Below are 12,514 nucleotides of genomic sequence, written 5' to 3'. Positions count from 1 at the left end.
CTATTTTTGAAGGAATTCACTTACCACTATACTGAGCTGATGGATCTTTGTTCCATTTAGGATCTTTGCCATCAGAGAATGTTACTGTAAGCACCTTTTTCTTTGCCAGGTGATATAACAGTTTGTTCACAGATTTTTTGGATTTTCCAATGCCACTTTTCAGAGCGACATCTTTAGGCTTTAGATTCATGTTTGGTTTATCAAATACAGAGATTATTTTCCTTAGGTTTACTATAATGAAAAATAAACTGTTTTATTCATTAATCACATTAGTTTAAAGGAACATTTATTATAAGCCATGATTGCTGGCTAATCTGATTGATATACATATTCGGTGTCTACGCTACGCTTATTACAAGTTTTTTTAACAAAATTCTGGTATTCTTTTTGTTATCATTAAATCAATCAATGAAATTTTAACCTTTAAATTTTGAAAGCGTGTTTCATTGTAACAAAGCAGAGGATTCCAAACGGTCTCTTGAACAGAAAATAGAATGGAGCATCAACAGATCTTCGATCCCAAAGCGTGGACACATGATATGTATTCTAATGATATCAGATTGATAGCTTGACTGAATATCTAAGAATGCTACATTATGTTATTCCCTTTCTCCTTGTCATATTGGTCCATTCAGAAAAAATTAATTTTAAGCAGATCTTTCATGCTATTGAGGGGTATTTTGGACCTAATTTCCCTCACCTAGGGGCAAGGGAAATTTCACAGTCCTAGCTTGAATGGTATTTTTCGCAAATACCCCTCCTTAACATGACACATCTGTTTAATAAATTTTCAATTCCAACAGAGTAATTAATTATATACATTACTGTGTTAAATGTTGGCACTGCAAAATTGATTAGACTATCAAATCAGAATTTGGAAATTACAGTCAAGTGAAATTTCTTACAATAAACTTTTAATTCAAAGATAGTAAATAAATATATACATTTCTATGTTTTAATGTTGATACTACAAAATTTTAAAATTAGACTTTTATATTCAGAATTTTGATTACACATTTATCATCAGAAAGAATAAAATTGAGAATGGAAATGGGGAATGTGCCAAAGAGACAACAACCCACCATAGAAAAAAACAACAGCAGAAGGTCACCAACAGGTCTTCAATGTAGCGAGAAATTCCTGCACACGGAGGCGTCCTTCAACTGGCCCCTAAACAAATATATACTATTTCAGTGATAATGAACGCCATACTAATTTCCAAATTGTACACAAGAAACCCACCATAGAAAAAAACAACAGCAGAAGGTCACCAACAGGTCTTCAATGTAGCGAGAAATTCCTGCACAAGGAGGCGTCCTTCAACTGGCCCCTAAACAAATATATACTATTTCAGTGATAATGAACGCCATACTAATTTCCAAATTGTACACAAGAAACTAAAATTAAAATAATACAAGACTAACAAAGGCCAGAGGCTCCTGACTTGGGACAGGCGCAAAAATGCGGCGGGGTTAAACATGTTTGTGAGATCTCAACCCTCCCTTTATACCTCTAGCCAATGTAGAAAAGTAAACGCATAACAATACGCACATTAAAATTCAGTTCAAGAGAAGTCCGAGTCTGATGTCAGAAGATGTAACCAAAGAAAATAAACAAAATGACAATAATACATAAATAACAACAGACTACTAGCAGTTAACTGACATGCCAGCTCCAGACTTCAATTAAACTGACTGAAAGATTATGATTGCATCATATGAACATCAGGCACAATCCTTCCCGTTAGGGGTTTAGTATCATACCATCATAACATATATGAGAAGAACATAACCGGTGTCATGCTATACCATGTATACTTCAGGAACAAATTTACTTGTATAAATGAATTAGTCAGAATAAAATTTTCTTTCAAAAGTTTGAATTATCTCCCCTGATGCTTCTCCATAATTTACTTTCTTTTATCTCATGAACTAACCAACATAATCTACACTACTACAGATGTAATGTAGCTGTGCAAGCCTTCTAAAATTGCTTCTTTGATGATTACATATTAGTGTATAGTCCCATTGCTTTCTATGTAAAATTTCAAGCATCTATACATGTAGCTAATTTGGCACAAATAGTGAGTCATTTTGTTCAAAACTTTACCATATCCTGACTTCTGCTAAATCAAAGCACCAAAGGGTGCTATAGGCAGTTAATCAAAAACCCAAAGGCAAACTTGGCCAAGTTCAGATGAAAAGTGTAAAAAATTAGTCAAAATATTTATCTGAGGCAATTTGTTCTCAGCTATTTCTAAAGTATCAAATAACATGAACAATGCTTGTACAGTAATGTTTATGTTATGCAATCCTACCACTTTCAAAAGTTATTTCCAATTTATATTTAGAAAGATTCAATGTCTGAGATTATACACATACACTGTCCTATGTTAGGGGAGAGTTTTGTGCCAGTTAAGATGTTTAAGCTGCCACATTATAAATGCACCTGTCCATGCATTTGAATGGGAGCATATAGTTGGACCCCCCCCCCTCCCCTTTTATCAAATGGCTGGATCCGCCCCTGATACTGATAAAAAATAAATATTATTATTCAACAAATGGTGTATAACTTGAATAGTTTTACGTATTTTATTGTTCTTAAAGATACTACTCAAGATTAGGAGTGCCAAAGGCGAAAAATATAGTTCAATTGTTTCACTTTTTTAAAGTATTTAACTGCACACCTTCCCTTATTACTGTCATTATACTTTGAATCAATTTGTTTAGGGTGAAAAACATTAAAACTTGGGATGCGTTTTAATAAACAAAACTAAAACAATATCAAGACATAAATTTCATACAGCTATACAATTTGATGCAAATTGATACATCAAAAGCAAAGTTTGCTAACTGTCACTTAAATACTAAGAACTTCTGTATGTACACGTATCAGTGGAGGACGTAATTTCGTTCATCAAAAATGTGTCGGACTTTAAAAAACACTTACTGAATTTGTAGAAATTGTCATTGTAAATAAAAAATTACAGTAAATAAATTGTATGTAATAAATGTATGTATTGTAAATATAAAATAAATGTCTTCAACTTTTATTATTAGTACATATTTCTAGTCCCATCGTACATTAAAATTACTGTTTTTCATGTAACAATAACGTATAGCTTCAATAATTATTGTTACATTCGTAATTAAACAGGTCCTTACCCAACCATGCATTCCGGCATTTAGTCTCCAATGTAACAGTAATATTTTTATTATTGTTACATTTACATGTAACTGTAGCCAGTGCCATTTTATTAACGTCTCAAATTATAACTGAATTAAAATACCTTGATTACGGTTTAACTGTCTTCAATTACTAATATCATTATAAAAAAAAACATTTATTTAAACTTTAAATAACTGTAATAGTAGGAATTAAGAAAAACTTGTTTGTAACTTCAACTTGTTGAAAACATAAACGTTTCTTGAGCCTCGTTAGTCGTATATATATATAACCTTTTTATCGTATCATGCGATTTCTTTTCCCATTATTTTCATGGGGAAATCGTTTACCAGCATAAAGTTGCTGAAGGAACCGCATAGAATTGATTCAAGAACACTTAACCAGTGTTTAAATGTGAAAAATTATAAAAAGAAACATTATTACAAAACAGTCGTATTTTTCTGTACCGGAAATGAAAAAGTCCTTGAACATGTTGAAAATCAAAAACAATTACGGTGTGATACGCGTCACAGATTCGGACTTAATATTTTACAGAATATGCGACTTTGGAAGTTAAATGATGCCGTCCTTTAGAAAACAATCTCAATATTTATTGAAGCACATTGAGGTAAATCAAAGCATGTGTAGCATTATGTTACAAAGTAACACCAAAGCGAAACAATCTTAAAATGACCTTGACATCGACCAATCAGAAAACTACAATAACAACAACTTTATTTGACAAGCATGAAGGAGGTCATTTGTGAGATAAAGGAATAATATTAACAAGAATACAAATGAGCATACATTTGAGATTACTGAATTAAGATGATTTAAATAATCTCAATCATTTCAGACAAAAAACGAATAAAATGATTAATAATAAAGTACCTATGTATCATCAGAATCCTCCCAATTTAAAAGGTACGTAAATTTCGTCTTCTATGTAATTTGAAATTGCCGCCAACTTATATCAGCTGATTAATAGACTACTGACGTATGTAATACGTATCGATGACAAACAATATTCCTACGACTTTTGCCATTTGGGAAATGTAAACGACTCATCTTTATAGAATTTCGGCGATCAAATATTTCATACAATTGTTCTTTGACATCTTAACCAACAGCACAGGGAATAATAAACTATAGAAGGATTTCTATCGAGCACTACTTCCTATGTGCAACTTCAAAACTTTTGGGAAAATCGACGACCATTTAACGTTTTTATGGTAATATTTTTTTTATTCCAGAATAAAAAGTATGAAAAAAGTGTCCAATTAGTTATAAATAACATGATAGCCAGCCAGATAATAAAAGTGGCACATATTTCAGCATTTATTGGGTAGCACATAAATCTAGGGTGCTCGCATATTTAAGCAGCTTAACTGCTTAAAAATTAAACATACATTGTACCTTTGATTAAAATAAGATGTTGTATAATTGCAAATGAGACAAATCTCCAACAGAGACCAAATCATGCAGAAGTTGCAATTATAGATCACCATATGTTTGCATATTAATATGATTAGAGCACACTCTTTCACAGAAGTTTGGTAGTATAAAAAAAGGTATTCCTGAGTCACATGGCAAATATGCCCTCCTATTTATTTTAGATTAATTTTTTTTTTCATTATTCAAAAGAGACTTTCAAAAAATGGTTCTACAGTGATTCCAATACCCACTGGTGGTAAGCAGATGGTCGTAACTAAAAGTTACGACCATCTGAATATGGGAGACAACTCTAGGGATAAGTTTTTCTTTTCCGATTTTCGTGAAGTAAAAGGTTCATTTGAGGCAAACTGCTTGTCTCATATACACATATGCGTTGTTATTGAAAACAAATTTGACAAATAACATCATTCCAATTTTCGTAAAATAGTCATTAAAAAATTCGAGCAGGATGGTCGTAACTTTTAATTGTGATGGTCGTAATGTCAACTATAGTATTTTGGATGATGGTCGTCACCGACACAAGATGGTCGTAACTTTGAAAGATGACCGTAACTTTGAAAGATGACCGTAACTCAAGTATTTAGACGAACTTTTATCAAACTATTCTAAAAGTACTGTGCACATAACTATGTTAATAAACTCAGTTGTTATATTAAGTTTACTACAAAAAATATTATTTCATTTGTTACTCATTTGGTTGTTGGTATGCAGAAATTAAGTTAAAGAATTATCAAACATACATTTTTGATATATATTCCAAACGACCATCATTAAGGAGAAACAGTGAAAACTAATCAACTCGCATTAAGCCAAATAGTATGTTAGCGTTGAGTATTAATATATTTTTTACTGTACATTAAAGGCATAATATTGTTGAATATTTGCTTTCAGATTTTTTTTTATTTACAAGTTTTTATGACCTGCAATCATGTCGGCAGATGAAATTATTGAAAGTACAATTTTGAACAATCATCTTTAATTTTTAATCAGCTATTGCAGTTTTTATAAACCATTGGCTTTCGAATATTCGGCTTTTGGTAATTCATGATTAATAAAAATCCACAAATGCCTGGTGTTTTTAACGTGTTGTCTTTATTTTTTATCGATTGCATGACGATCTTGCAGTATATCATTGATATTTGTTCTAAGTATTGGTTCAGAATAAAAACTTAATCAATAGGCATAGTGTCGCAATGAACATTGTGTTAACCTAGAAAGTATGAATAAGGTTGATATATATTTTACAATATATGCTACACGCGTTGAATTTAAAAGTAAGATCAACTATTAGTAGTTTGTAGACAGGCTTGTTGCCAGGATAATATTACAAGGTAGAACTAAATGTACTGCGGCAAATATTACATACATATGCAGGTATATATTTTACAATGCTACACACCTTGAGTTTAAGAGTTATATCAAATATTAGCATGATTAGTAGTTTGTAGCCAGGCTTGTAGCCAGGATAATATTACCAGGCAGAACCAAATGTACTGCTGCAACTATCACATACATATGCAGGTTGAACATAATGTTTATGCTATTTTTGTTTATATTGTATGAATGTACTCAGATTAAAATGACCAGCACGCAGAGTTGAAGCATAAAGTTCTATCTTTTAAATATTATCCTGGCTGCAAGCTATGTATGAATACTGTTTTTTTGCTGAAGTTCAAAAAATTACATTATCATCAGCATTTAGTAAACAATGTAAATTGCTAACCCCTTTAATATTCTTTAGAAAGAAGTTTAAGGATCCATACCATGAAGGAATTTTTTACTTGTGTAGTAATTTTTACTCTAAATATGCCTCCTCTAGTAGTGATCCCAAATTGTCAAGCCTGTGACAGTAGCTGATCATAGACTTTGCAATGTCAAAATACAAAGTGAATCTACCGAGTTAAGAAAAAAGTAAAAACACAAAAATACTGAACTCCGAGGAAAATTCAAAAAGGAAAATCAAAAATCAAAAGGCAAAATCAAAAGTCCAAACACATCAAACGAATGGATAACAACTGTCATATTCCTGACTTGGTACAGGCATTTTCTAATGTAAACCAGATGCTCTGCAGGGCGTAGCTTTATACGACCGCAGAGGTTGAACCCTGAACGGTTGGGGCAAGTATGGACACAACATTCAAGCTGGATTCAGCTCTAATTTGGATTGTGATTAAATAGTTGACACAGCATAGGTTTCTGACACAGAATGAATGTGTTCTAATGAACTTAAAATTTTTGTTTTCTCTTAGAGCAATTCACTATGCTGTTGAATATTAATCCTCTCAAAAAAATGTTTGAAGAAATTTTCTTTTTATTTATGAAATTTCAAATGAGAAAAATTGAACCCAATTTTTTAATCACATCTCCCTTTCTCCCTTATTCCAAAACTAATCTCAATTAAAAATATTCTAATGGAGTTTGCAACAATAACTACTCATTTAAATACATCATAAAATATTAAGATGTAAAAAAACTGCTTGTTATCACTGAATGGTAAAGATTATTTAAATTTATCAGTTGGTAGTAAAAAGTGAATATACATTGTATATTGTATATAACAAAGATTTAAGTTGATTCTGGACAAAGAAAGATAACTCCAATTAAAAAAAATTCTTGGCTATTGCACAATATTGTGCAATAAGATATTTCTTGCTTACTATTCTGGACAAAGAAAGATAACTCTAATTAAAAAAAAATTTGCTATTTCACAATATTGTGCAATTAGATATTTCTTGCCATTGCACAATACTGTGCAATTGAAAAGACTTGCTATTGCACAATACTTAATATAATAATTTTGGATCCTGATTTGGACCAAATTGAAAACTGGGCCCATAATAAAAAATCTAAGTACATGTTTAGATTCAGCATATCAAAGAGGCCCAAGAATTCAATTTTTGTTAAAATCAAACTTAGTTTAATTTTGGACCCTTTGGACTTTAATGTAGACCAATTTGAAAACAGGACCAAAAATGAAGAATCTACATACACAGTTAGATTTGGCATATCAAAGAACCCCAAGGATTCAATTTTTGATGAAATCAAACAAAGTTTAATTTTGGACCCCGATTTGAACCAACTTGAAAACTGGGCCAATAATCAAGAATCTAAGTACATTTTTAGATTCAACATATCAAAGAACCCAACCGATTCATTTTTTGTCAAAATCAAACTAAGTTTAATTTTGGACCCTTTGGACCTTAATGTAGACCAATTTGAAAACGGGACCAAAAGTTGAGAATCTACATTTACAGTTAGATTCGGCATATCAAAGAACCCCAATTATTCAATTTTGATGAAATCAAACAAAGTTTAATTTGGGTCCCTTTTTGGCCCCTAATTCCTAAACTGTTGGGTCTAAAACTCCCAAAATCAATCCCAACCTTTCTTTTGTGGTCATAAACCTTGTGTCAAAATTTCATAGATTTCTATTAACTTAACTAAAGTTATGGTACGAAAACCAAGAAAATGCTTATTTGGGCCCTTTTTGGCCCCTAATTCCTAAAATGTTGGGACCAAAACTCCAAAAATCAATACCAACCTTCCTGTTATGGTCATAAACCTTGTGTTAAAATTTCATAGATTTCTTTTCACTTTTACTAAAGTTAGAGTGCGAAAACTAAAAGTATTCGGACGACGACGACGACGCCAACGTGATAGCAATATACGACGAAAATTTTTTCAAAATTTGCGGTCGTATAAAAATGGTGGATTGAACCTGGTTAAGAAAGATTGGCAAAATGTGTTGCTCTTTTGGTAACACCAAGTAAATGTTTACAAAATTCAATACGTAGTCTTTCTGAAAGAATCTAAGGATAAGCCTGATCTACTTTGTAGTCATAGATTTTGTTTTGTTTTTTGAAAGGGTTGAAATATCCCCAAATTTTAGTACTATATAAGAGAATAGGTTTTATTGTATGCTCAAATACATGAAGGCTGATTTTAGACTTGGATTTAGTGACAGAAAGTCCTTGCGTAGCTTATGGTAGGCTTTTAATGCCTTATTATACAATTCTCTCTGAGCGGAGGAAAAAGATCCAGATGCACTAAAAGTTATTCCTTAATATTTACAATGTTGAGCACAATCAGTAACTCTGTTATTAAAATAAAAATCATGTTTGATATGTCTGCCTGTCTTGTTAAATACAAGCACCTTGGTATTCATGGGATTAATTTTCAAACACTGATCTTAATCCATCAAGTTTACTTTGAAGTCTTTTTGCTGAAGTTGAAAAAATGACAATATCATCAGCATATATATATAGTAAAGAATAGACTGGTCGTGAATTAACAACAGCTGGATCAGGGGAACTTTTAACACAATCAGGAAGCTCATTTATGAAAACTTTAAACAAATTTGGACTCAAATTGTCTCCCTGTTTTACTCCAACTTTAGTTCTAAAGAGATCTCTTACCATATTCTGTAACTATATTCAATAGCTCAATAGCTTAAGTTTGATCCCTGGGAGAATGACAGTATCAAAAGCCTTCTGGAAATCAACAAAGCAGGCTAACACTATACCTTCTTTTGTATTACAATACTTATCAATAATAGTTTTTAGAATGAACATATGGTCAGATGGTCAAGTATCTTATTAAAAAAAAGCTTCCCCAATGAATCAGTAATTGTAATTCCTCGATAGTTATTAAGATCGGATGCATCATTCCCTTTATGAATTGGGAATAAAAAACCTGTGGTCCAGGGTTCATGGTAGTTTCCATAAGAAAGACAAAGATGTATAGCGGATAGCATGGTACCAATAGGCGTATTCAGAATTTTCTAAAACCACGGGTAATAATTATATCTGAACTTCGACATTGCACCTTAATATCAGCTTGACTATATACCAAATTACAATACGACTTCTCAAAATCCAGACTAAGAATAAGATGTATGTTCTTTAATTCGATTTTCGAATTCGCGGATATGGTCTAGTCTCGATATCGACCCCCATAACATTATTTCAATTCCTTACTTATGTTCTTTCGGCTTAAAGTATCAATTGTAAATTGTAGATTTTTCTTTTAAATTCCACCTATTTGGTACTAATCAAAGAGCTGATAGCTCTGAAGTGGAAGAAGGTGAATAAAAGGTAACTTGAATTACCATAAAAGCAGCCCCACTAACCCAGGCTGCTTTGTTCCATTATCGTTATAATGTATTTTTTTTCTTCAAACAAGAAAAGGTCATAAGTACATGGATTTCCCATCCGTACAATCATTTTCTATGTTCAGTTGACTATGAAAATTAGGTAAAATCTTTAATTTGGCAGTAAAATTAAGAAGATCATATCATAAGGAACACATGTGTACTAAGTTTCAAGTTGATTGGATTTCAACTTCATCAAAAACTACCTCGACCATAAACTTTATAACCAGAAGCAGGACGGACGGACAGACTAGAAAACATATTGCCCACAAATGGAGCTTAAAAAAGTAAGGCTCGTTACATACCCGCCAACTTTTGAAAGTTCCCAATTCCCATATGGGTTTTTCCTGCACAAATTTTCTTTTAAAGGTTACAATTTTTAGCGATGTATTTTGCACGATCTGGATTGTCTAGAAAAAGTGTCATATTTGTATGATGAACTTACATGCCTTTTTCTTAAGTCTGTTTGCATGATTCTAGTTTTAATTCGGTAGAAAAAATATACATGATGCTAGCAGACCAGGGTTTATTTTCCAGAGTAAGAATATTAGATGCTTGTTGAAATTTCCAATTTTAAATTATGCACAAAGATGGACCTTTAACAGGTTGGGAACAACACTCCAAATGAGATTAACCTAACTGGAAGATCAGTATAACCCACTGTAAAAAATGAGCACCAAAAAAGTCATTTATATTCATATTATTTGATGAAACTTTTCCCCAAGAACTATGCATCTATTAAGTACTGAATAGTCAAAACATGTCAAAAGAATTTTCTGTTGTTTCTAAACTTATATCTTTTTTAATAATTTGACCCCTCATTTAGAAAAGTTGTTCCAAATATGAATTTTCCCACTTTTGAGTTTAATAAAAATCTTCAAAATGTACTTTATTTTTTTTCAACAGTAAAATGACCCCTTGTTTTAGGGACAGTCCCTCATTTAAGGGACACCACTCATAATTGGGGTGGGGGTGGGGTGGGGGGTCCCAACCTAAATACAAAAAAAAAATATGTTACAACCAGTATTATGTCAATAAATTGTCAATAAATTAGTGAAAAAATACTATTTACTATCTTTATCATATTTTTGGTAGTACAGTAGACTCCAGCCAATGGGATACCCAGATTGTCAGCTAAAAATATCTGATTACCCGATATATTCAATAAGACGATGAATGTATATTCATTAAATATTCTACAATAATAAGTAGATCTATTGCTTAATATGTGAAAGGGCTGGAGGATTGATGGAGTGATTTTTATCAATAACATCATCACAATGTTTGTGAAATAAAATTATCAGCTGATTATGTAGCTAATGAATAAATTTGTTTCCACTTGCAGTTTTTAAATCCTATATTTATTAAAATCAATTAAATGTCCTGAAGTATTTATGTAAATTATTATCTTCCATCCATAGTTTGTCTTTACTTGTTTAGTAAACAAATTATTTACATTTTCACACAGGTAAACTAATTTGGCTATAAATAGATTAAAGCATGTCTGTGTAGAATCTCTTATCAAAAATCGTAATTGTTATAATTTTATTTCTTTAAATAATCAAATTTAAATTTATGAAAATATTCATGATTGATAAAATAGTATTGCTTGAAGTTTATGCTTTCAGAGACTATTTATGTTTAGGTCATGGTTCTTCACATAGTTGTAAACAAACCAATATGGCCGACACACGTGATTACCTTTGCACATGTGAAAATACATAATATATTTGCAATACATTCTTCAGAAGGAGGTACATTGAGTTTCAATTATATTTCTTTTTCTATGAGCTTAGATTTTAATCACATTCTCCAAACAGCAACGTATTGCTCTTGTCAACTGAGTCTTGAATAATTTTATAAATAGATTCAAACCATTTGGTGTAGAAGGGCATCTAATTCACATGACAAAGGAAAACAATGAATTAAGACAACAATTTAATAAGAAATATATCCTTTTTATTTACAAAAAAACAAAATCTTCTTGTCTGCAGGATTGCAAATTCGTAACTTCAAGGGCGAACTTGTAAACAGGGCGAGTTGTCCCGATACCAAATTCACGCATGCATAATACAAATATCTACAGTTAAAACATCCTGTGACAAGTAAACAAATAACGTTCATGTGGATGAGATGAAATCTGATAATTTACATAAATAAAAGGGTCATATTTACGATAGTGATTGTTTTTCAATCCTAATTTACAAATTAAATGATTCAGATGCCTAATCATGTGTAAAAATCGGTGTCAGGAATCTTAAGTTGTTATGAAATTGTAATACACAGAACGAATGCGGCATACGGAGGCTCAATGCCAAAGGTCAGCCCCTTAAGTCTTCAGAAGACTTGACGTCTTCTTCCACTAAAAAATAACACTTTCAGTGCTGACAGGCTTATAGTTATGCAGTACATAAACTACAAAGAACATCTAGCTGATAAGGCCCCTTAAACAAAAGATAATGATGAATTAGCAAATTATATATACAACATCATTTCCTATGTCATGTATATATTCCCTTTTATTTCTTTATTCATTACCATTTAAGGATGATCCTGAAGGGGCTGCATACTCTGAAAAGTCTCCTGTATGTAGATCTGGAGGTATTAACTGCCATACCTTTTCACCAGCAGCAGTCTTACTCTGACATATAGACCCATTTTCCTCCATTAACACAAGGCATTGTCTAAGTCTAACTTCAACAACCAACACATTCTGTTGTAATAATCTAGTAAGAAGGTCTGTTT

General features: G+C 31.7%; 1 protein-coding gene across 1 annotated transcript in view; it reads right to left on the bottom strand.

Annotated features, from left to right (window-relative positions):
- The window catches only part of LOC134681345 (uncharacterized), a 32,593-nt gene extending 32,367 nt beyond the window's left edge, over nucleotides 1-226 (bottom strand). Inside the window, exon 1 of the mRNA XM_063540928.1 lies at nucleotides 25-226. Coding sequence (XP_063396998.1) covers nucleotides 25-190 — 166 coding nt within the window. The 5' untranslated portion in view covers nucleotides 191-226. The remainder of the gene's footprint in view (nucleotides 1-24) is intronic.
- Nucleotides 227-12,514: the final 12,288 nt, after the last annotated feature.

Source organism: Mytilus trossulus, chromosome 8 (assembly GCF_036588685.1).
Source record: "Mytilus trossulus isolate FHL-02 chromosome 8, PNRI_Mtr1.1.1.hap1, whole genome shotgun sequence".
Lineage (NCBI taxonomy): Eukaryota > Metazoa > Mollusca > Bivalvia > Mytilida > Mytilidae > Mytilus > Mytilus trossulus.
The sequence above is the reverse complement of the archived record's forward strand: the minus strand, read 5'-3'. Positions and strand labels throughout refer to the sequence as shown.